Below are 26,763 nucleotides of genomic sequence, written 5' to 3' on the forward strand. Positions count from 1 at the left end.
AAGGGTGAGGTTAGTCTCATCTTAGCCTTACACGCGTCCCTGTACAGAAATCTCAACCGCAGCCCACCAGATTCGGTCTTTCCTCCCCTCCCAGTCCCCAAAGCGTGGTCAAAGATAAGGGATACCATGTGTGGGACGCCACGCCGACGCGGCTCGGTGACTGCCACTGAACAGCCAATAGAAAAGACGTGCTCACAAAGAACTGCATGTTTTTACGTGTCTTATTTCTATTGGTTGTTAAAGTATTTCGTGCTTTAGACAACTAACTAGATGTGTTCGAGCCGGTTGGCCCGGGTACGAGGCTAAGTTCCGAGACTTCAGTTCCCCAACCTTTGGTTCGGAACCGCGGCGAAGCGGTGGAACGAGCCCCATTCTTGCGAGGCGGTGAGAGCGTTGCTCTCTCCGTCAAAAGATCGAGCCGTGTCCATCATCGACTTCCAATTCTCAGCTCCTGACCATCTCCTCCGATCGCGGAGAGCTCGAATCACGGAAAACAGCCACCCAGAATTGGGTTGGTTCGAAGTAGGTTCTGAGCTGTGTCCGTGGTGAATAATCGGATTTTGGGTTTGTTATCTTGTTTTTTCTCTGTAGGTGGAGGAGATCGTGGCTTATGGATTCGGTAATTGGGTGTGTGGTTTATGTTCGAGGTCTAGATCCATAATGTGGGCCGAGATCTGATTGTTTATTGTCTCTTGCTGGTGTTAGGGTTTTCTTTGTTGATTTGATTTGGTCAAGGGATCAGTTCTGTGAGAGTAGTGGAGCAGCGTTCTTGTTGTGGCGGATTCGAGCGGAATATGGCTCAGAGCAGTTGGGAAGCTGATAAGATGTGCGTACATTGCAATAACGATGTACATTCTTAGTTTTTGTGGAGTCGTCGTGCTCTGGTCTAACTGCGGCTTTTGTTTGGATTTCTTCTCGTTCTTTTGTAGGCTCGATGTCTATATATACGATTATTTGCTGAAGAGGAATCTGCAAACCACCGCTAAAGCTTTCATGGCTGAAGGAAAGGTTTCTGCTGATCCAGTAGGTAATAAATTTAATATTTATTAGTGCCATTTTTTCATTCTCTGTCTGATACATCTTATTTCTTATATTTTCTGATTTCATTCTGGATAAACATTTTAACCTCTTTTGTCATTTTAACTGGAGTTAGTTTTGCATTACTGTGATAACAATTCAATGACGTCTAATCAAGAACAGGAAGCCTAAAATGGGTTAGAAAGAATTTAGATGTCCCCTTGTCAAATTCTTTATTCATATGCTTCTTTACACAACGGGGGAAATAACGAGACTTACAATCACTTGACACTGATAGCTTGGAAATAGTAGTTGAAGTGCACCATTAATTTGCTTCGTCAGAGCTACAAAACTCAAGTAAATGGGGTATGGATTGTAAATGACAGAGACAATCTCCTTTTTTTTTTCTCTTTTATTGCCACTTCTTATTATTTTTCTTATATTTATCTTTCTTTTGAAGAGAACCTATGTGACTATGATGTTTAAATTAGTCAATATGCTTGTCAATGTATTTATCTCTGTGTTTATTATATTTGCAAAATTCTCTTTCTCTGTGTCCAATTACTAAAATAATTTCATCTAATGTCATCTGCTCTTTGCATGTTTATAGATGACTTGGCTTCTTTTTCTGTCTAAAATCATTTTGGAAGTGAGTTTTCTTTAATTTTGATGAAATAAGATCAACTCATGGAAACTAGCTACCAATGATTTAATCTTGTGAGAAATAAATTTGTTTTTGACTTTATTAGAATAGTGTCAACTTATAAAAAATTGTTATTATTTTGAGAACTGTGTTGCCCTTGACACCAAGGTTGCTCCTTTGCAACCTAGGTTATCATTGTTTAAAACCAAGGTTCGCCATACCGAGGTGTATCGCTCAATACGGGCAGTACGTATTGGTCTGACAAGAGATTGGAATGGGTGGTACATTGGTACACCCCACTGTACTGTGTGTCGATACACTCGGAATGGCTTGGTATGACTCAGTACGTACCGTACTCCGTACCCACAGCTTATCGGGACATTGGTATGGATCGGTAATGCAAACCACGTTTAAAACATCAAAGCATAGGAATGAGCTCTTTGTTCGTAAGGGTAAGGCTATGTGCATAAATCTTCCCTGGGTTTGCATTCGTGGAGCCTTTTGCGCTAGTCCACCCTTAACTAGAACTTATTATGTGCTTTGAGACATGTTAAAGCAAAGTTTTCATTATAGTTGTATAAAAGTTTGGCTTCATTTGACAGCGATTGATGCTCCTAGAGGATTTCTGTTTGAATGGTGGTCTGTCTTTTGGGATATCTTCATTGCAAGAACAAATGAAAAGCATTCTGAAGTTGCAGCAGCATATATAGAGGTGAAATTTTACAGAATCTTTTTTCTCATATTTATCTTTTATATCTCCCTCCTTTATAAGCAATCATTCCTACTAGAACTTTTCTTGTCTTATAGGTTCAACAAATAAAAGCAAGGGAACATCAACAACAGTTACAGATGCAACAGCTACAACTGATACAACAGCGACATGCTCAGTTGCAGCGAAATAATCGTAATTTGTCTCCTGCAAGTGCTGTAAATCCTGATGGTATTTTGGGGCCTTCGACTGCTAGTGTCTTGGCTGCTAAGATGTATGAAGAACGTTTGAAGAATCCACACTCAATGGATTCTGAAACATCCTCACAGCTTCTTGATCCGAGTGGGATGGCCCTTCTTAAGTCAACAACCAGTAACCCAGGGTAAAATCTGTTTTTTTTTGTTAAGCACTGACACTGCACCTGCTTAATGTTGTTTTAAGTTGTTTTGTTCATTTGCTTTTCCACTTTTGCAGGCAGTTAGTCCATGGTAACTCAGGGAGTATTTCTGCAACATTGCAGCAAATGCAAGCTCGAAATCAACAAACAACTGTAACTAAGTGGACTCATTTGATATTTCTTGTTTATTTAGATATCTTGCTTATTATAGTCTTGAGAGTCTCTTTTATTTTATTGTGTTACCGCTGTGATAGGACATTAAGACAGAAGGTAATTTGGGTGTGCCTCAAAGATCTTTGCCCATGGACCCATCCTCAGTATATGGGCAGGGCATTGTACCATCACGGTCTGGATTAGGTGTTGCTGGTAAGTAAACACCAGGACTTCTTATAGCTAATGCTTCTGTTTAATTTCAAAATTAGATTAGGGCAAAGTTGAAAAGTTCTTGCATTAACAAAAACTCATTGTTGCAATAATAAATTTTACCCAAGGAAAGAGAAAATAAAGTCCTTCAGTCTATGGCTTTGAGTAAAAAGGAGAATAAGAAGAGAATAAGGGATCAGAACTTCAATAGGAAGAAAACAGAAGGAAAGACAGGCATAAGCTGAGAAAAAAGAAGAAGAAGAGAGAGATAGGCAGCAAAGAAAATAAGGGCCTGTAGCCCAGTAAAAAATATTTTTCTTCTATTTTATAGTAATAAAAGGTAATCTCAATCTAGCAAGAGTTGCGATGAAATTCTTTTATTTCAGTATTGAGTCATTTAATTAGAACACCTGAAAAAGAAAAAAATTGTCTAAGCATACATATAATTACTATCCATTATGTAGCTAGCCAAACATGCTTCTCTTGAAGAGTATGATTTTGGCTAGATTAACTTAATTAATATTTATGACTTAACCAACATAGACATCTGCCTACACTAGAATAGGTGCACGCAAATCTGGACATTTTAAAACTACAAATTAGAATAACAGAAAATTAGAAATAACCTAACCCTGGACTATATAGGACTTAGCTTCTACCTGAATTACATTAAAACTTGATTAGATTAACTAAAAGTTAAACCTTTATGAAGCACCTATGAGGATTGGCTATGAAAAACACTTTGAATTATTTTCCATACTCAAATCATATTTATGTATATATATGCTGTGATACTTGGATACTTCTCGACTCCTTGTTGAATACTTTGATGATCTACATACAGGATATTTAGGGATCCTTGATATATAGTTCTTTGGGGCACATAAAATTTTGAAGTTATTGTTTTTTTCTCTATATTTTTGAAGTGTAATGATTCTAAAAGTTAATTTTTTTTATGATGAAAAGGTTTTCATGTATCTTTTACCGTCATTAAGATATGTAAAGAGCTGTAGCACTAAGTTGTTATTTTATGTAAGTTGTTAAATCAAGAGCATTTGAATACATTTTTATTATTTCTATTAAGATGTTTCTATGTATCTCTCAACATCTTCTTGATTACATAAAATCTATTGTCCTACTTGATTCATATCATCTAATCATAACATCTATAAGTCTATGTGAATATGTTCATACTATCTTAAATGATTCTTCTTTTGTCATTTTACATCTAGTTGTTCATGGATGAACACATTTTCTTATTCTATTTTTAGTAATTCTACACCCCTATCTCAAAATTCATATCTTAGATGCATTAATTTTTTTGTACATAGTTTTTGAAACCATCCAATATTTTAAGGAAGAGGAGGTAATGGAGAAAGGAAGAAGAGGAGACAAAGGAGAAAGAGGAAGAGGAAGAGGAAGGAAGAAGAGGAGGCAGTAGAGAAAGAATAGGAGTAAAGAGGAAGAGAAAGGAAAAAGAGGAAGCGATAAAGGAAGAGGAAGAATACTTAAGATCACAAAAGGACAACAAGGTCAGCAAACGAAAGCAAGAATTAGGGAGGTAGGAAGCAGCCTATGGTAGTGAGAACGGAGGTTTCATGAAGGTGGATGACAAGAGGGTTTGTAGGGAAGATGGCTCGTGATTGCGAGCCCTAATTTCAACCTTTTAATTTTTTGTAATTATATCGGATCAGACCGCCCCTATGTATAGGTTCACGCTTGGACCGGTACGTAATGCCCAATACATACAACTCTTGCCAAAATGGAGTTCTATGAGGATATCTTTTATTGATTGTATCTATGACATATCATGTCTAGTATTTTTTTAAATTCTTACATACCAATCCAAGCGAAATGGAGTTCCATGAGAATAACTTTTATTGGTTATATATGTTCTATATCATATATAGTTTTTGCAGGAATTTCAAGACAAGTGTATTAGTGTTCTATCATATCAATAACCAATATTTGTATCTATGCTTCAGAGAGGATTGGATATACTTTGGCTATGGTTATTTGTTTCTATGCTTCAGAGAGGATTGGATATACTTTGGCTATGCTAGAAGTTGTTGACAAGGACTGATTTGTGCCACATCTTTGTCTTGTAGCAACTCCTTTGTTTTAATATTTGAAAATCGAGAGATTGCTATCCTTAGTTTTTGATTCTATGTTGGACATAATTTTCATATATTTTGATCTTATCTTATAATCACATTCTTTACTTTAAAATGCAAAAATATACATATCAAGGCAAGGATTGACTTTTGTGTTGACCGATCGTGCCGATCGACCGATGGCACGGCACGTATCGCTCCGTATCGACTTACTGTGTTGGTGCACTGGAGCATGCTGATAATCCTAATTAAATCCTAGAAAAGCTCAAAAATACCTGAAAATTAGAAAAAACATAAATTAAGGTATTTAATTGGAACTAAATGCAAATTTAGTATAATTTCATTAAACAATATCCAAACAAGTAAGGGATAGTAGATTTATCTTTTCTGGATATTGAGGAGTAGCTTTGCCACATGTTCTGAACTGTTCTTCCATTGATATTGAATTATCAACAAAGATATGATTTAAATTGTTATATTACGTGTCAAAAATTTAAGATTCAAATGAATCAAGTAATAAATGAATTGATCAATCGATATATTTGGCTCTACCACCAAATCGAACAGCGAGACTCCACAGTCCGTGGATCGAGGTCATCGATCCTATATAGTTGTATTTTGATATAGTATATTTGTTGGACCTAATCCTGATATTGCTCTCCTAACATGTATACTAATAGACCAAATGTCATTGGTGTATTAATGTGGTGATGGTGATTGTCTGATCATCCTGAACCACATATGTTGGAGGTGGCTCCTGAGACAAGTATGATTATGACATGTATTTGTGTGGAGGAAGAGAAAGGAAGAGGAGGCGATGGAGGAGGAGGAAGGAAGAAGAGGAAGTAGTGGAGTGGAGGAAGAAGAGGAAGAGGAGAAGAAGAGAAGAAGAGAAGAAGAGGAGCAGGAAGCGTACCCAAACTTGACAGCAGAAATGGGCAGCGGTAGGCAGCTTACAAATGTATGGTAAGGGCTTGTGAACGCGAGCCCTAGACACGGGTTATATGGTTTTTTTACAGGTCAGACTGGACCACCTGAAATAGGGGTGGTTCGGGCTTGAACCAGTAAAAGTACCAGCCAGTATGAGCTGAACCGGGCATAACAGTAAACACAGTTTTTTCCCAGTTCTTTTTTTTTAAACTTTTATGAGATTCAGTGACTGAATGAGTAACTGAACACTATTTGTTCCCCCACAAACTTAAGCATAGGCAGTCCTGAATATCAAATTCAATGAAGATGATGTTGATAACACTGATGATGATGATGTTTTGTACTATTGTACATATTCTTGCTTATTCTAGAGACATGTTTATAGAGGTTCAGGCTAGTTCTCTGAGGATGAGGGTAATGACAATGGTATTATAAATATCTTTTTATTTATTTACTAGCTATAATCCTATGGACTTGTGTAGCATTATGTGAAAAAGAAAGAATATATATATATATATATATATATATATATATATATATATATATATATATATATATATATTCTTTCTTTTTCACATAATGCTACACAAGTCCATAGGATTATACTGATTCTTTCCCTCTTTGTGTATTAAAATAGGTTCCTCATCAAAATACCAACTTGATATCCAAATGAAAATATCAACCAGCACAGCATAAACAATAGAGCAAAAATCAATCACATAGTGAGACCAAATCTTTTTAACGTGGAAAACCCAATGTGGGAAAAATCACGGGACAGTAGTCCACCTCAAACTTCCACTATCAATAATAATGATAACAGGTTTACAGTAGGTCTTCTCTAGAATAACTAGTAGATCAGAATAACATCAAGATCATAGATCTTAGCTAAAGAATAGCATATCTTTATCATATAGGATGAATCTTCTCAAAAGAGAATTCTAGGTCTCACAAAGTGGATATCGCAGGAAAGTATCTTAGAGAGGGTAAACTGCAGATCAACACCGTTAGGATTGTAGAGTTTGATACAAGGATTCTCCACAAAATTTGGGCCGAAACTGATAACGTTTAGCCACCGATCGTCAAGTAGAAAACTCAGAAACCTAATCTTTCTCTCTCTATTTCTCTCTTCTCTTTCCTCTGCACGCCGCACGCTGCACGCTTTCACTGTACGCGCACACACTTCCATCACACCAATTTTGCCCTTTCTCTCTTGAATTCTTTGATTTGGGCTTATGGCCCAAATTTGTCCAAGCCCACATATGGGCTGGACCCAACAATTCTCTCCCTCCATCTCATATGGTGGGCTGTACCAAGCCTGCTCTTCGCCTACATGCTTCAAGCTTCTCCTTAGGCAAAGACTTTGTCAACATATCTGATCCATTCTCATTAGTATGCACTTTTTCCAACTGTAATTCTTTCATCTCAAGCACATCACGAATCCAGTGATATCTCACATCAATATGCTTGGATCTAGAATGGTATGTTGAATTCTTGGAGAGGTGAATGACGCTCTGACTATCACAGTAAACAGTATATACTTCCTGGATATTTTGCATTAAGGTTCATGATTGTAGCAAAGTGAAGTTTTTACTTTTTTCTGTAGTGTCCTCTCCGAAAAAAAAGGTCGATATGCTTCCAATTGGAATTTTGCTTTTTACCCTTCCAAACATATTGATTATTGTTTCTAAAAATATTGAACAAACTGATGGTCACTGTCACTGATGCCCAGACCTATGTGTCTTGGGTGTTATCCTGGTTTTGGCAGTAGCATCTATTTTCATCCCAGATATGATCGGCAAAAAGTGGTTCCAAAAATCACGAATCTTTTATTCTAATAAAGCCCATGATTGCTTGTCTTTACAGGACTGAACCAAGGTGTTAGTGGTCTTCCACTCAAGGGTTGGCCTTTAACTGTGAGTGATATATCACAGGAAATTGCTCTTATTTGGTTGTCTGTTTCCATTGACTAATTTCAATGACATACTGCACAGGGTCTTGACCAACTTCGGCCTAATTTAGGTCCACAAGTGCAGAAGCCTTTTATATCTACACCAGCTCAATTTCAGCTGATGTCACCACAGCAGCAACAACAATTCTTATCACAGGCACATGCTCAAGGCAATCTTGCTGGCTCTTCCACCATTGAAGATATGGATCCTCGAAGATTTAGAGCATTGCCCAAGGGTAGTTTAAATGGCAAAGAGGGCCAGCCCACTGGAACTGATGGATCTATAGGTTCACCAATTCAGTCAGATTCGCTGAAGATCAGACACGATCAAGCTGAATACCTAATGAAGGTTAGATTTTCTGAATTGTAAAAGTATTAAGATTATTTTAAGTTTTTCATTGCACTCTATGTAATAGTACTTGTAACAAGTTATTAGTCTCATTGTCAAACTCGCTTTCCTACCTAGGATTGTAAGAGGTCCATACGTTGAGATTGTAGTATTGGATCATAGAATACTGTATTTCAGCAGGAAGAAGAAATTTAGAGGAAAGAGCAAATAGGCAACAGACTTGTCCACTAGGTAGGAAAATCATGGAAAATAAGCTTGTGGGCTTGCCCAAAGCTCACTAGCAATATGATTGATGTCACAATTACATTCATTTCATTTTAGAGACTCCCACCTACTAATCCACTAGTCATCAGAGTCCAATCTTTATGTATGCAGAAGAGAAAGGGAAAAGAATGATAGAAAGTTTATCTTTTGGGCTTGGGCTGGGGTTGGGGGATGGAGATTGGGTTGGAAGTCAAGAAGATGTTATCCACATATCTGTGGATACAAATGTTAACACATGGTAAAGCACCTCAGGAATTTTACATATGCCTCACATTATACAGATTAGTTGGTGAAGTCTCATATATATGAAAAAAATTCAAGTATGCATTTGTCAAATTAAATTTGGCAGGTTGGTGAATGAGATAGCAATATTACATTTTCATCTTATGTTTCTTTTCCTACCGTTGTTGGACAGATAGCATGAAATGGTTTGTTGAGATTTTAGGCAATTAAGGATACATCACAATTCTAGAGCTTCGAAGGTAGATAATAGAACTTTTTGATATCAAGTTATGGAAATTAAAGTATAAACCAAGAACTATCATTAATTTCTTTGTGAAGTTTAATGCAATAAATTCTATTACATCAAGGATTAGCCTTCATAGAGGCTTATAATATTCATATACTGATGAGATACTTTTAATAGTTTTCTTATAAATCCCAATTACCAAAAGTCTACACACAGAGAAAGACACTTCCAAAGTGATTCTTAATGGCTTTCTTTTCTTTTTCAACCCATCTAATTTGGCCTGCACCTAAAATAGGACTCAAAATAAAAACAATAATACTCTAAAAGATTTCCTAAAGTAGCAACTTAAAAGAAGAAAGAAAATTCATCCTGTTGAAAATACATGACAAACATTTGACGCAATCAACCTAAACCTATCTATGATCAAACTAAAGTCTAAAACCACCATGAATGTTTTTTTTCTATTAATTATCAACTTCCAAGATATTTTCATACCATCAAATTCTATTTTCTCTTAGCATTCATTTTTAGCCTTACATTGGAGTCTAAACACATGCATTGATGTCCATATGTCCATTATAGTCACCTAAAACATTAAATTGGTGATCTTTATGGTGTCAAACTTGAATATTTTCTTGGTGGTCCATAATGTGAAACTAACTCATGCAGTCATGTACATTTTCTAGTATATCTGTTATTTACAGAGAAAATTTAGTGAAACATTTCAATTTAAAATCTGATCACATAAGTAAGATGGTGGATTGATTTAAGTCACGACAAGAATTTTCACCATGTTATTGTCTCTTGAAACCGCACTTATACTCTTTCAAGAAAATCAATTATATAATAGTGACCATCCTACATAATGTGTCCTTTTAGAATTCTCTTATGGTCATGGAGACAGACACCTAGAAGCAAATCTTCCTTTCTGAAAATTGCACCACTATGGATGATTGTTGTATTTGAGAGCCTTAAGTGATAAGTGCATGGGGCATTAGATTTTGCTTCAGTTTTTATGACATAAAGGACATATGTTCTGATTTGCTTCTTGTTGTGCATTATATTTATTACTAGTATTCAACTATTCATGATTTCTTCAGAACTTTTAGGTATCAACGGTTGGTTTCTCACAGCTTATGTGAATAATTCTGACTGAGATTTTTGCTCCCATGCTTCTCTGGTTATTTATGAATTTAGATGAAAGTTGCACAGATGCAGCAGTCCTCGACTCAGCAGCCACAGGAACAGCTACAGCAGCAACAACAGTTAGAGCAGGTAATACTGATGAGTCTTCTGCCTCTCTTTCACACTTCTTCTCATTTACTTTCCCCTATTATAGTTCATCTCTTCTCATGGGCCCTCTTGCTGCAAATCCATCATTTTGTGCCTTCTTCAATGTCAGTCATCGACTGACCTCCATGCATCTGCTTGTCTTCGTTCCTTCTTTTAGAATAAAATAAGGGGGGTACACTTCTGACAGTTCTTAAATGCAATATCCAGAACAATAGGAAAAGAAAGCAACCTTCTTCATCTGGAGCTGCCAACAGTACTGGCACTGGAAATACTATGGGTCCTTCTCCCAACTCTCCTTCATCGATCCCTTTTACTCATACAGCTGGTGATGGGGTGGGGATTGCTGGTAATTTGAACCATATTAGCAGTATGCCAAAAAGTTTAATGATGTACGGTGCAGATGGGCCAGGACTTGCTTCATCTTCAAATCAGATGGTATCAATTTTGTTTACTTTCTGTTTTCTTTTCAATCTTTGAAGTTTCTTGGAGGAATTTCAGGAATTCGTTCCAGTTTAACAAAGAATTTTGTTAGGATGATCTGGAACATTTTGGGGATGTTGCTTCTTTGGAAGATAATGTTGAATCGTTCTTATCACAAGATGATGGAGATCCAAGAGACATATTTGCTGCACTAAAAGGAAGTCCTGCTGACCAAAATCCAGGGTCTTTTAAAGGTAAATATGGCACTGATGTTTGCTTGATAATTTTTATAAGATGATCCTGAATATTCCAAAGTTCTTTATCCAGGTTTTACATTTAAGGAGGTTAACTGTATTCGTACTAGTAACAGCAAGGTTGTCTGCTGCCACTTTTCTTCTGATGGAAAATTCTTGGCCAGTGCTGGACATGAGAAGAAGGTATTGCCATGCATTAAGATAACATTGTTGCTCTGACAACGGTTACTGCACAAATTGGGATTGCTAATCAACAGACTTGAAAATAATCATTAGCTTATAATAAATGTTGGACTGGACAAAAATGATTTTCCCTTAAGCAGCAATTGAAAATCTCAAACATTAGTTAGCTTTTGGCACTGCTGCCTGTTGCTCATGAACTGTAGATAGGAGTCAAAATACGATGAGTGTATTTTGAGGTACATGTTCCTTGTCCATATTCTGGACCATGAGTAGCCACTGAAAAAGAAAAACAGCAGCAGGAATGTATACCATGACTCTTACACTAGCTGCATATAATTTAATCATTGGTATATAATAATAATATAATCATTCAATAGTTAATAGAACAGGCTTTATCAGTTGGATGCTGAATATTGTTAATTTCTATTTGTGCTTTTAAGCAAGGTTTTTAATTTCGAATAATACCACCCGGCCGGCAAACCGGTACATGGACCATCCGCTATCGGGCGGTATCATCGATTGGGGCTGTTTTCACCCGTTATCGTTTTAAATCGGGTGGTGACTGAGGGAGAAGAAAGAAGAGGGAAGAAAGAAAAGGGAGAAGAAGAGAACCTAGAGATCGGCGCCGCTCTCCCTTGTCTGTCGGCGACTTCTCATCTACGCGAGGAGAAGAATCCTTGGCATCGCGGAGAGAAGAGAGGCGTCGTCGCCTCGGCGAAAATGGTTTATATATATATATATATATACCTAGCGGTATATCGAAATATACCGCTCGGTACGTATGATATACCGCTCGGTATATAGTATAGTACCATACCGTACCAACCGAGCGAATCTCGAAACTTCGGTACAATATGAAATTTCAACCCTTGCTTTTAAGTATTATGCCATTTGATTTTATGATTATCAACTCATACTAAAGTTTCTTCAGTGCATCTCATGTTAATCTGTAATATCATGCTAGTGAAACTGGACCTTCTAACAGCTTATATGTCATGGTGTAGGCTGTTCTCTGGAATATGGAAACCCGGCAAACAGAGAGTACTCAAGAAGAGCATAGTCTTATCATTACTGATGTTCGTTTTAGGCCAAATTCAACTCAGTTAGCGACATCATCTTTTGACAGACTTGTGAAACTCTGGGATTCTGCGCAAGTAAGGATTGGTTCTTTCTTAACTTTGCCTTGTTTTTTTTCCATTTTACTGTGTGGTTGTGCCTTGTGTGTTTATTATGGGTTAGGTCAGGTCAGGTTTGAGAGGCAGTAGAAAAGGGGACATAGATCTGACCTAGGTTTTCTCGACTTTTAATTAACCCATATAGCTAGTGGGTAGGGTTTGGTCAGGTGAAAGGGTTTATATTGGTGGATTGGTGGGTCAAACTTCAAAGCATGTTTGACATTGCCTTTTAGCAAAAATTTACTATGTTTTGGATCATATTGATCCATAGTATCAAGGGAACATATACTCGGCCTGATTTGACCAACCTACCTGCAGGTCAAGATCTTTCTTTTTTTCTTAGAATAAATGGAGGTTTAATTTATAAAATGTAGGTTAGATATAGGTCTAATTGATGAATGTCACATGATAATGTAATCATATATATGATACTATCAATCAAGGTATATAATACCGTACCGTACCGGTGTTTTGAGGTTGGCTGGGTACGGTACGATACCGGTGTACCGAGCGGTACACTAGTGCATACCGAGTGGTACACCCTGGTGTACCGAATAATTTTATATATTTTTTTATTACTGTAGCAGTATAGCACTATTACAATATAATACTGTAGCACTGTAGCGGTACCGGGTAGTCCACATACCGGTATACCATCGGACCGGTACGTACCGCCCATATCGGGCGGTACCATTCGGTACTGCATACCATGCTATCAATACTTATAAAGAGGAAATACAATTCACATATATGATCACATTTTGATCCTTGTGCATATCACATATAAAATATCAATTGTGGTTGCATAGCCTTATTTGAGGTAGTCAGATGACATCATAGATATGTGGCTGTATAACAATTTAGTTGTATCCCTACTGTTTTTGTTGCTTGATTCAGTTACAAAGTTTTCATTGCAAATATGGATAACGATGTCAAACTTATCTTAAATGTGTAGAATCAACCTCCAATTGTCAAATTTCAGGCAACTACATGTGGAGTTGTTAAAATATATTATTTCTATCTCTTATGTTATAAAGATTAATTTTTAAAATAAAATTTTATCTTAAATATAACTAATTAGTAGTAATTTAACTTTGCCTTCTATTTTCAATCCTCTTGTGACACATTTATACATGATAATGGTATGATACAATTTGGTTATATTGATATGTCAAATCTTTAAAAACTAATGTGATACTGCACATATAGGATGATAACAATAGTTAATATCAAATATTATATGGTGAAGCTTAATATTGAAAGGGTGAGCCTCGACACCATGATTCTCTTTTGCAATATGAATGACAAAGATTCATATTTGAGATATAGCCTCTACTGAAGGGGGAGGACTACTTGCATTAGCACCTTTAGACTTTGCATCTAAGCCTTGTGATTTAGGTCATTTAATAATATGTCTTGATATATGTTTATAATATTAGATAGTCTATGATACACATGGGGAATGGACTTGATGACGCCGAACCTTCCTTTGAGTGGATTTATGTCTTCACAGAGGAGTTGTGCCTTTTGTAATGTAAGGATTTCATGAGCGATAATGCTTGGATTAATCTCGCGATAGGCGCTGATTGAAGGGGCTCCAGCTTGCTGTTGCCCTCTCCCCCTTTCTCTCCTTCTCGATCGTAAGGACGTCCTCTTGTTGCATGTTGCAAGTTGCTGCCAACTACTCTTGTTGCAGGTTGGTGCTATGAGGGTCCATTGGCTTTTAATCTTTTCCCTGTTTTAAGGAGGCTGCAGTAGGCTTGGAGGAAGAAGGGATGAACTGAGATGCTGCTTGAGGAAGATGAAGATGTCAAACTCTCCTCGTCTTTGCTCTTTCTCTCGGCTTAGAGGCTATGGTTGTCTGGTTTCTGAAGAGTTGAAGGTTGCACACCCCCTTGTTTTATAGGTTCAGGCATGCGGGAGAGTCCTAAGGAGTTTAGGATTCTCATAGGGTCGGTGCTTCTTGTTTCTGCCTTCATTTGGCCGCCAGCTCCTCTCTTAATCCAAGTCTGAATTGGATATTGTTGCTGGTTTGAACTGGTCATCTGGTTTCTGAAGAGTTGAAGGTTGCAGGCACACCCACCTGTTTTGTAGGTTGGCGCATGGGGGAGGGTCCGAAGGAGTTTAGGACTCTCATAGGGTTGGCGCCCCTTGTTTCTGCCTTCAATTGGCTGCCAGCTCCTCTCCTAATCTGAGTCAGAATTGGATCTTGTTGCTGGTTTGAACTGGTTGAATCTGCAATTGGCTTGGTTGCATCTAACTTGAAGTTTGAGATTGAGCTCAAGTTGAGTTTAGTAAGATTGAGATTGAATCGGAGTTTGAGTCAAAGTCCAGTTGAGCTGAATTAGAGTTTGACTTGATCTCAGGTTGAGTGGAACTTGAGTGAGACTTAGGCTGACTTGAATTTGATCCTTGAGCTCGGATTCTAGCTTCAGTTGGTTCGGTTGGATTAAGATCAATTTGGAGTTCAACTCGAACTTCGGTTGAACTGAATTGGAGTTTGACTCAAACTCAGATTGATCATCCCTTATCATGGCTCCCCCATTTAGGTGATTCAGCTATTGTTGAATTGGGAACAGAGGTTTTGCTTCTCTCCATCTGCGGGTGCAGGCAATCAGAGATTTTGCTTTGGCTCGTCATTGTTATTACCGTCATCGTGCCCGACCATGACCTCTTTTGCACCGTCTTGATAGGGTTCTCCTCGTCGTCGATCACATCATCAACTTGAGGGTCTTGCTTTTGGACTTTTTGAGGCTACAAGCTTGTTGTTACCCCTCTTTGTTTCTCCTTCTTTGTCATATAGGAAGACTGAGATTTCCTGCATGCAGTAGTTAAAGCCACAAGCTTCCAGCAAGCTTCACCATTCGTTTTGCTTAGTTAGCAGATTTTAATCTATTGTCAAACTAATCAGATCTCGTGTGATGAGAAATTTGTTTCTATCCTTTTGGAATTGATATTGTTGGGCTCAACAAAAATAAATAACATATCGATGCCATAGGTAGGGGCTCCCAATGATGACTTGACATATGTCAAGCAACACCACTTTGCATGTCACCTCATTGATTTATTGATTGGTGATTGCGAAGCGGATCTTGCATTGGCAGTTCTTCTAGCAACCGTTATTGAGGATAACACCAACCTCTTGCTTCACCTGAATTTTTAATGTGAACAGTTCTTCTCGAACTTTTGGATCGGGGGATGGACTCGAGTTTATAACCTTCATCTTTGTCATCAACAATAGACTTGGATCCGTACGATCAACCGGTGCAAGTTTAGTGGAATCATTGCCATCGGTCACAACCACTATCCTTCAACTTTGGTTATTCTTTTTTCACCTTTTTGGGAAGAGATCCGGGTGAACCTTTTAGCACTTCTCCCTGTTTGACTAGCAATTTTACAGTGATCGTAGAAAATACCACTTTTCTTTGAGGAAGAGGAATTCTTACTGTTTCCATAATTTTCCTTGGCCTTCGAGTAGGCCTCTTTGTCCTTCTCTGTAGTCTTAACGCTATGGAATGTATTCTTACTCTCGATCACCATAATTGTCCCGCTAGCACTCAAGATGTCATACACCTTGAAGAGGCTCAATTTAGTGCTATCTGATCATGAAAACCAACAGTAATCGTCGAGTAGTCATCAAGAGAAATACCAAGCACCATCGCTTGTCAGAATTCGATGTAGTCCAAAACGATTGGTCTTATCATTACTGTAAGCCATACCATTGACAACACTAGTCTTCTACATATCTCGTCAAGTAGAATTCTTAACGTAGGAGCCTTTTAAATTGTTCCCATGTCACCTATTCTTTGCCATAAGATCGGAGGTATGCCTTCCACCATGCTAGAGCATAACCGATAAATTTGAATCATGCAAACGTGACTTTGTCCTTATCGCTATACCCATAGAGAGTAAAATAGATGTCAAGTTAATCAAGCCACATCCAATACCTCAATGTTGATAGAGTTGTCGTAGGAGGGGATGTTGATTTGGGCCTTAACTCAGAAGGGTCTAAGCCTTTCTGTTGCCACCGGTTTTGCAACATTAACATCATCATCACTTACTTATTGTAGTGTGTTTTCAATTAACCAGTTTGGATGTTCGATGAAGATGACCCTTTCTCCTTCACTGCGACACTTATTTCCATCGTCTTTCGCTATTGGGTTGACTTGAGATCGGATCCAACCCAACACATCTTCCATCTTTTGTGAGAGCATAGCAACTTGGGCAGCAAGGTCCGCATATGCTATTGAATTGCTTGTTGTCATTGCATCGTTGTCTCATTTCATCGATGAGCAGGGTAAAAACTCTAACTTCTTTAATTCTTCATCAAAGTCTTTATATCCTTTTATGGTAACCATCCATAGGTGAGGATCGTTACTCTAGTACTAGTGATTTAAAAAGCGATAGATGCCAAGGTTCCAAAATGCTCGAGGCATTAGGCTTTCGCTTAAGCGAAGCGAGGGGCTCTGAAATATTAAAATATAAAAAATATAATATAATTGATAAATAGAGATTAACAATGCTAAAATCTAAATTATTATATGATAACAGTAGTTAACAATCTATTGTTAATAGCAGGGTCTGCCGTACCGAGCCGTACCGCCCGGTACGGGCGGTACGTACCAGTCCGACAGGTTTTTGGTACATGGACCGACTGTTACCGTTCCAAGGTACTGTAGCACTGCTACAGTGCTATAGTACTCGATACACCCAGGTGTATCGCTCGGTACACCTGGGTGTACCGCTCGGTATACCGTACCGTACCAGTACCGAGCCCAGATCGAAATACCGGTACGGTACGGTATTACGAACCTTGGTTAATAGTATTTAATCTACTGTTAATAGTGATTAGTGGGGAGAAAAGAGTCATCGACGATGTAAAGTGGGGAAGGAGAGGGCGACGGTGACGAAGGAACTTTTGGATGATGGCAGCGGCAGTGGAGGAAGCTACGAATGACAACAGCGACGACGGAGGAAGTTGTAGACGGCAACAATACCAGCAGTGATGGAGGAAGCTTCGGACGATAGTAGCAGTGGAGGAAGCTACGGCCAGCAACAGTAGCGATGGAGAATGCTTCAGACGACGGCGGTAGCAGCGGCAGCGGAAGCTGTGGATGATGATGGCATGGGCATAGGAAGCTTCAGATGTCTCCGTCGGCGGTGGAGGAAGCTGCGGTCCTCTCCCTCGACGGTGGAAGGAGCTCACACGGAAGTAGTGGCAGTAGAGAGAATTGCGTACAAAAGCTATAGAGGTAGCGACAGAGGAAGTGTCGATTATGTGTGTCGGTGGTGGAGGCAACAACAAAGACGCGGCGGAGGCAGAGGCGACACTGGGGTTGCTCGAGGTTGCATGGGGAGGCTGGGGGTGGGTTTTGCAAGTAAAGTAACTTGATGTAGCTTGGTTCAATTGAACCAACTAGCTACTGTTCAACCGAACTGTAGGCGCTAGGGTTGCATGGTTTCAATCGGGCGCTCGCCTGAGGCACTCAGCGCCTGGGTTTAGGCGAGCGCTCAGGTGGTGCTTCACTGAAGTGCGTCACCTAGCGAATCTGTGAGGCGCTCGGGCCTTGCCTTGCCTCACCTGAGTGCCTAGGCAAGTGCCTGACCGCCTATTTAAACCCCTGTCTAATACTACTTGATTCATATGGGGAAAGGACTCAACAACACTGAATGTTCCTCAAAGTGGATTGATGTCTTCGCGGGCGAGTTACGTGTTTTGTAATGTAAGGTCTTCGTGTGCGATAATGCTCGAAGTTCTCGCACGACAAGTGCTGATCGAAGGTGCTATAGCTTGCTACCACCTTCTCCCTTTCTCTTCTCCTTTCTTTTAGGCCACAAGTACCTACTCCTATGGTTGGGATCAGCAGCTATTGCAGTTGGTGTTGCTGTTGATGAGGAAGACGAAGTCGTAGCTGGCTGTTCTCGACTTTCAGAAGTAACAGTTGTGACTCTTCTAGTTGCAAGTTATTGCTGACTACTCGTGTTACAGGCTGCTGCTAGGGCCTGCTGGCTTTGAACCTTTTCTCTGCTGCAAGGAGACTACAACAGGCTTGGTGGAAGAAGGGTTGAACTGAGTTGTTGCTTGAGGAAGATGAAGCTACCAAACTCTCCTCTTCTCTCTTCTCTTTTTCTCTTGGTTCAGAGGCTAGGGTCAGCTGGTTTCTTAAGAGTTAAAGGTTGCACACCCCCTTGATTTATAGGTTGGGGCACAGGGGAGAGTCCTAAGGAGTTTATGACTCTCCTAGGGTTGATGCCCCATTTTTATGCCTTCAATTGGCTGCTAGCTCCTCTCCTGATCTGGTCTTGTTGCTGGTTTGAGCTGGTGGGATTTGCAATTGGTCTAGCCGCATCAAACTTTGAAGCTTGAGACTGAGCTCGAGTTGAGTTCAGCAGGATTGAGGTTGGATCGGAATTCGAGTCCAAGTTTTGGTTGAGCTGAAGTGGAGGTTGACTTGAACTCCGGTTGAGCTAAACTTGATTAAAACTTGAGCTGATTTGAAACTGGCCCTTGAGCTTGGTTTCGAGCTTTTGATTGGTTTGGTTGGATTGTTTGGAATTGATTGGGAGTTCTACTCGAACATCGGTTGAGCCGAATTGGAGTTCGACTCAAACATGGCTTGATCATCCTTGATTAGTATATGTTTTCTTAATAATGTTAGTAATTAGTATTCCTAGCTTACTCATACTAAAAGGAATTATTTTTAATCAAGGATTGTAATTTTGTACTCGTCGGTATTAGTAGTCCAGGCGTGTATGAACTATCCCCTTTTGGGCAGTCTAATTAGGGCTTTACACATGGACTCGACTTCCAACTATTGCCTGCTCGGTCATTGTTGCTAGTAGAACCGACTTTGGTTTCAGAAATATCAGTTTCGGAACAATGATTCCGAATCTATCGAAACATGAAGCTAGAACCGGATCAATTCCAGGCGATTTTGGTTCCCATTCAGAACTGTAGGAACTGACTTTTTTATTTTTTTATTTTTTATAACTTTTTAATTTCTATCAAATTTTACATAATCTTATACACAGAATGATATAAATTAAATAACCTCTTACCTCAATTGCTGTCAGATATTCTTATTGTTTCTTGGGTTGATAAATCAAGTAAATCTTCATTTCTTTGCTTTTGTTCAATCATCAAAGACATGCTTAGGCCTCAATTGATTCAAGAGGCTATACTCAAATGGGTCTCATCAAATATACCTCCCCTGGACTAGAAGCTTGTTCTACAGTTACTATTGACATCGAAGTTGCTTAATTTTGTTTTATAATAATTGATAAAATTAAAATGATTGTTGAATGGCATGCCTACCATTGAAGAATTGGAAAATCTATAACAAATTGAAAAGAAGTATATGGATAAATATTAAGATAGGAGTTCGAGCCTGTCGATCCCCTAGGTTTCTTTTATCTTTACAATCATAATTATTCACCAACTTGATCCATATATTCAGAAAATTGGAGTTAATCTGTCTACTATAAATGGTAATAAATCAATGATCATTTTTCTAACTTTCCTCAAATTTTCACTAATATGAATATCTAAATATAAACAATCATAATAAGTACTCAAATAATCATACAAACATAGTTTCAAAATAAATATATAGAATAATCTATTTACATAATAAAGTAAATAAGTAGAATATTTTCAAAATAACTAAATCACTTAGTTTTTATTACCCTAATAGTCAACTTCAGCTTTATCATTTTCATAATCTTCTAATGCACCAATAACATTAATATATTTAATTAAAAGTAAATAAGATATAGGATAATTAATACAAGCTAAAGTATATGTAGCATCATTAAAAACTTTTAAAGCATCTAAATTTTTTTAATAAACATTCAATGATGGTGGCATAAATTGATTTACCTTATATTATTTGGAACAAAAGTACATAATAATTCTTTATATTCAAAACTTTTGGATTTTTTATCATTTAATTTGTAAAATTTTATTCATTATTTGTGGATGAGTCCATAAAAATGAAATTGCTCGCTTAGTGGAACTAAAAAATATCAAGAAATTTTAACCATTCTTGTACGCAAATTTTGAAACATGGCATCTACATCTAATATGGAAAAATATACCATTAAAAGCTGGTTGGTAAACTTGTGTAACTCTGTATATAGGTAGTATTTGAAGATACATTATCAAAAAATAAAAAAAATAAAAATCAAATCATGGTTCGCCTTATCGATCCATACCGTTATATCGACCAACTATCGGTATAGTCCGTACCGAGCTATACCGAACATGTTAACACACAGTACATGAGGGCTTATCGATGTATTACCCATACCAGTCCCTTATCAAACCAATATGTACCGCCCATCGAGTGATATGCCATGGTACGACGAACCTCAAATCAAATTATACTCTTTTAAAATGATTTCTATCATTTTATAAATATTATCAACAATATATTTCATAAAAACTCTTATGATAATTATTCTTTTTTGTATGGTCCAATCACTATCAATCCAATGACATAATTATTTGTTGGAGTAATCAATCCAATCACTATCAATCCAATGACATAAAAACTCTAATATTTGTTGGAGTAATCATTTGCCAATGATTACTCCAACAAATATTAGTACAAATAGAAATGCATCCATCAATCAAAAGATCGAAAAATATTTCGTAAAACTTTGGGCTTTCTCAAGTTCAGTTTGAGTATGATATATTTTGCCAATATGCTTTCTAAATGTCCTATATCCACCTTATTCTTCAAACAAAGTTGTAAATTTGACTTGATTGATTTTGTTACTGTATTTTCTTCTTTCTCTAAATTAAAATGTTGACTTTCTTGAGTTGGCACAAATGGTTGGACAATCAAAATTCTCCTCCATATGCATACTTGTTGAAGTTGGAGGCATTGATTTCCATATTGCAATTAGAGTACACCATAAAGATTGCTATTGCAATTGGAGATTACTATGGCAATAGATTGCAGTAGAGAGATTGACATTTCAATTAGAGAGTACTAGAGATATTGCTATTGCAATTAGAGAGCACTAGAGTATAGAGAGATTGCTATTGATTTGGTGTGGAGAATAATAAAAAGGAGGGCTTACATGTATTATTACAGATTATTTTCCAAAATACCCTTCCAACTAGTTGTTATTTAGTTGTTGGAAGGAACAAAATGATCTTTTAAAATTTTAAAATTTATATTTTTTATTTTCAAATTCTCCAAAATTTCCTTTCAATTAGTGGTTTATTAAGTTGTTGGAAGAAGCAAAAAATGGTGTTCTGATCATCATTGCAATGGTCAAGTTGATTGTTGACTCTTACAACGGTCATGTGATTGTTTCTTTTTTTTTTCACACCGTTCAAAATCGAATCGGAACTATTGGTTCCGGTTCGATTCAAACTGAAACTATCAGTTCAAGTTCGGTTACGAATCGTGGAATTGTTGACTGGTTCTGGTTCCATTCTTCACTACAACCGAATCGGGATCAAGTCTAGTTGCTAGGCCTAGCCTCCTAGTACTCATCCTCTTTGTTTCTTCTGCCCCACTTTTGTCTTTTCCTCCTCTTTTTAGTACCATGATATATGCCAACATACCATTTGTTAGTATGCTAGTATCAGTGATTTAAAAAGGCGCTCGGGCGAGGCGAGGCCCGAGCGCCTCGCTTCACTTCCAAGCGGCGCGCTTCGAAGAGGTGCCGTCTGGGCGCTCGCCCGAGCCCAAGCGCTGGGCGCTTCGGGCGAGCGCCTGGGTTAAACCAGGTGATCGAACCAGGATTTTAGGTCTGGTTCGGTCTCCGGTGGTTAGTTGGTTCAATCGAACCAACTAAAATTGATATTAGCTATCGCTGCCCAACCCTAACCCTGCTCGTTGCCGCTGCCACTCCCGCTCCCGTTGCTCGCCGCTGTCGTTGCTTGCAACCGCTGTCGCTGCTCACAACCGCTGCTGCTGTCGCCGCTCGTCGCTCTTGCTCCCGCTGCCCACTGCTCGTCGTTACCGCTATCGCTACTAGCCGCTGCCGCTGTCGCTGCTCGCTGCTCCTGCTCCCGCTGCCGTTGCCTCCTTACACTCCCACTACCGTTGCCTCCTTACACTCCCGCTCCTGCTGCCGCTGCTTCCTTACACTCCCGTTGCTGCTGCCTCCTTACACTCCCGCTCCCGCTGCCGTTGCCTCCTTCCACTCCCACTGCCGCTGCCTCCTTACATTCCCGCTACCGCTACCGCTTCCTCTTTTCTCAGTCAGCACCCCCTTACACTCTTCCTTCTTCTCCTTCTGTATACTGTTAACAGTATACAGTATACTGTATACTGTTAATATTGTTAGGTTTATTTGAAATTATTAATTTTCAATACTATTAATAGATTAATAATATATTATTCTTAATTTAATATTATATTTTTATTTAAAATTTTAAATAATTATATTTATTAATTATATTATATATTTTTATATTTTAGCGCCTCGCTTCGCTCGGGCAAGCGCCTGGTGCCTCGGGAGTTTTAGGATCTTAACGCCTTTTGGCACCTAGCGCTTTTTAAATCACTGGCTAGTATGGACCGAAACCATATCTATCTAGCCACAAATTGATATGGGTGTGGTACCCAAAATTGAATTCCTTGCTTCTAAAAGTATAGAGTTTCAAGAATATTCTGATGATATTAAGAACTAATAAGTGTACTAAAATCATTATATTAATCATTGTATGATGTTTTATACAAATAATTAAAAAATGTATCTAGTCATATATTCATTTCTCCATCTCATTTATCATCACTAGTTCATTTAAAGAAATTAAATTAAGCGATAAGATACTTTGCATTTGAAAACATATCCAAGAAACATTATATTGAGCCATGCCCATTACATATATGATAAGCAATATGACCTATCCATATTTCAGAGCTTTTGTTCTCATTTCTTTCTCCTGTATCCCTCAGGACCTACCTTGATGGAGGTGGTAGGATTAATTTTCTGAGCTACTCTATTTATGACATTACTCTCTCTCTCTCTCTCTCTCTCTCTCTCTAGATGGCCAAGTGTGCACAAGCAGTAGTATGCACCATTGGTAGCATATTTGTTTTCTCCTACTGTGAGGTCAGCTGGCCACTGCCTGTTGCTCCTTATTAGCCTTCAGTTAATTAGCCAATTTTGGATGCCTCTAGCCAAAACTTGTTTCTAGTTGTTCCTTTCTGTAATTTATAGCTTATCTCCAATCACCAAAGGAGATGCTAGAAGCTAGTCCAACAATAAAAATGAAGGGACCAAATGAATCTAGCTTTATAATAGGCCCCATTTTAGATAATAAATAACTGATATGCAATTTAATCATTTTTGCCCTTGATTTGAACGTCATAATCTTCTATAAAGATTACAGTGGGCAACAATAGAGCAATACTGGGAGATGAGATGATGCTCTTACTTATAGGTTTCGTGCATGGCAGTGCCTCCATCTATTTAAGATGTTAGGTCTTTTAAGAAATGATAAGGTAAATTTTCTGAGCAAGGATATAGATGGCTTATTTTGTTCTCACTGAGAATCTACTAAGCCTTGAGTAAGTTGTTCCAAACCAATTGGTGATTCTCACTTCAAGTTGAACATCGTGTCTTAGTTTGAACTCTTGAAGGAAAATGGTATTTTGTTTTACTGTTTATCTTCATCCTTCTTTATCAGGGGTTAGAGAAATAGTTGACAAAGACTAACCTTGTGGTGTGTGCTGGCCCCTATTTGGTGGCATTTACCTTGGTATTTTAGCATGTAGACAATGTTTCTTTGGCCCGATAATGTAAGAGCCTTTTAAAGACTTAAGTTATGCATTCTGATGTGGCATGGGCCAAATTAGGATGGATCTGTCTAGTTTGCCACTTAAAAAGTGGATTTTCTGCTTTAGGTTTCCATTTGATGTCAGTTTGTCTTCAAATTGTTTCAATGCCTGATTCTGATGACCTCACCTGTCTGATGCTCTCTTCCATGGCATACTTGAGGTACTTCTTCCTCTGATCTTGAGACTCATTTGATTTTCCTTTGCATTTTCACTTCTTTTGTTGTTTTAGTGCTGTTGGCAAGGTGGGCATGCAGATTATTGGCATGACAGGGCATGTAATTCTTGTCATGTCTCAGTGTGTAGGCTTGTCTTGCTCCTGTTTTACCTCTTTTTCATTTGATCCTCATATAACTTCTTGGAGTTTCTCGTTGTTTTAATGTCTGCATAATGGTAGAAATTCATAGCATCATGCATGTAATTTTGCCTATTGAAGATAAAAATAAGCTAAAATTGAAGGCAATGTTTCTTGTTATTCAACAATCTCATAGCAAGGTGCTCTCGGTGTTACGTTGGGTACCATATAGCCAAGTTATTTATTTATTTATTTTTTTCCTTGTAGCCAAGTTATTCCCTGCACACTTTTTCTGGGCACAACTCACAAGTGACATCCCTGGATTTTCATCCAATGAAGACTGATCTAATGTGCTCCTGTGATGGCAATGGTGAAATTCGATTGTGGAATGTCAGCCAATTTTCATGTTCACGTGTTTCAAAGGTTAAGAATCATGGTTCCTTTGCTATATTAAACTTTCTTTTAAGGTTTTATATTTTTATTAAATAGTATTCTGCACTCCAGGGTGGTACTGTACAAGTTAGGTTTCAGCCCAATATCGGACAGCTTGTTGCAGCAGCTGCAGAAAATGTAGTGTCAATTTTTGATGTTGAGACAGAGATAAAGAAACACACATGGCAGGTGCTCTACCAGTACCCAATGGCATTTTGCCTTTTTTTTCTTTTTTTGAACGCCAGATGCAAGAATACCGATCTAAGTTTTCATAGTATTTGTCATCACTAATATTTACAGGTTCATACAAAAGAGGTGCAATCTGTTTGTTGGGACAGTACTGGAGAACTCCTGGCATCTGTTAGTCAGGATTGTGTGAAGGTGTGGTCATTGACAACAGGCGAGTGCATTCATGAGCTAAGCTCCAACAGGAACAAGTTCCATTCTTGTGTTTTTCATCCAAGCTATGCCAACCTCTTGGTTATCGGGGGATATCAGGTACTTCTGGTCAAACTTATGTTGACAAATATGGTTGTCCTCGGCACTCTTAGACACGAGTTATCTTTATGTGCTCGATCTTGTGGTAATCATCTTTGTTAATCTTGGCACTTTGCTTCTGGAGATTTTTGGACAGTCTCTCCCATTTTTCTAATACACGATCCTGTTCTTTCTGTTAGTTAGGAAATTGCTTTGTATTTGTTACTTCCCATACACTTGTTCCCATACAAGATGATCACCACACGATCTTGTGGTAATAATCTTTGTTAATCTTGGCACTTTCCTTCTGGAGATTCTTTGGACAATCTTCCCCATTGTTAATACACGAACCTACTCTTTCTGTTAGGAAATTGCTTTGTATTTGTCACTTACCCATACTCTTGTTCTCCACACCTAGCAGTGTGATCAAATTATCTTTATGTAATAGGATTTGGCAATCATTTTCCATATTTTACTTGTGCTTTCTCTTTCTTTATGTTTCACTGATATGTGAACTGCTGCAGTCTTTGGAACTGTGGAACATGGTAGAGAATCAAACCAAGACAATCCAGGCACATGAGGGTTTGATTGCAGCTTTGGCACAGTCACCAGCCACAGGATTGGTGGCATCAGCAAGCCACGACAAGTCCGTTAAGCTGTGGAAGTAGATTAAAGGATTTTGGCTATTGATACCATTGATGGAAAAGAAACAGAAAAGGAACAAATAACATGCATTGTATTTTATTCAGTTGGCTGGTTTACTTTCAACACAATAAAATTAGCTTTAGGTATCTATGATGTTGGGTTATGGAGAAATATGTAATCAAATGCATTAAGTGTTCTACCTATTGGGCCTTGGGTAATAGAAGGGCAAAAAAAAAAAAAACAGATGTTTTATATTTGATCTTTGCCACTTATATTTTTCTGCTATTCATAGGGCTATATTTGTATGAAACAACAGCCTGTGGAACACATGAATTTTCTTTATTGTGAGGTGATGGAAAACTATTGATGTAACGATATGCAAATGAAATTGACCTTAAATGTGAAATCTCTTGGATGTGGTTGGCAGATGTATGCGCCTTTCACTTTGTGATGCCTACAGATAAGAATGATCTGTGGACTAGATGCATTTGCACCATTTGGTCTTACCACGAGAGAGAGAGAGAGAGAGAGAGGACAGGCACTACTTATTAATTAGCAATGAGTACTCTTATTGAAAAGATA

At 38.1% G+C, this 26,763-nt stretch overlaps 1 protein-coding gene across 5 annotated transcripts; it reads left to right on the forward strand.

Annotated features, from left to right (window-relative positions):
• Positions 1–325: 325 nt before the first annotated feature.
• Positions 326–26,609, forward strand: LOC103972992 (transcriptional corepressor LEUNIG_HOMOLOG). 5 transcript variants are annotated; one of them, XM_065152570.1, is made up of 19 exons: positions 341–522; positions 592–627; positions 706–826; positions 930–1,027; positions 2,263–2,372; positions 2,468–2,751; positions 2,844–2,919; positions 3,021–3,132; positions 8,037–8,086; positions 8,165–8,470; positions 10,401–10,478; positions 10,704–10,931; positions 11,029–11,170; positions 11,244–11,353; positions 12,358–12,507; positions 24,895–25,050; positions 25,132–25,248; positions 25,360–25,557; positions 26,061–26,609. In XM_065152570.1, exons 3-19 carry the CDS (start codon positions 795–797, stop codon positions 26,202–26,204), a joined length of 2,391 nt encoding a protein of 796 aa, XP_065008642.1. In that variant the 5' UTR covers positions 341–522; positions 592–627; positions 706–794; the 3' UTR covers positions 26,205–26,609. The 5 variants fall into 5 exon arrangements, with proteins under 5 accessions (XP_065008638.1, XP_065008639.1, XP_065008642.1 ...); XM_065152568.1 differs by having other exon boundaries at positions 592–619; XM_065152566.1 differs by having other exon boundaries at positions 326–619.
• Positions 26,610–26,763: the final 154 nt, after the last annotated feature.

Source organism: Musa acuminata, chromosome BXJ3-5, assembly GCF_036884655.1.
Source record: "Musa acuminata AAA Group cultivar baxijiao chromosome BXJ3-5, Cavendish_Baxijiao_AAA, whole genome shotgun sequence".
NCBI classification, from domain to species: domain Eukaryota; kingdom Viridiplantae; phylum Streptophyta; class Magnoliopsida; order Zingiberales; family Musaceae; genus Musa; species Musa acuminata.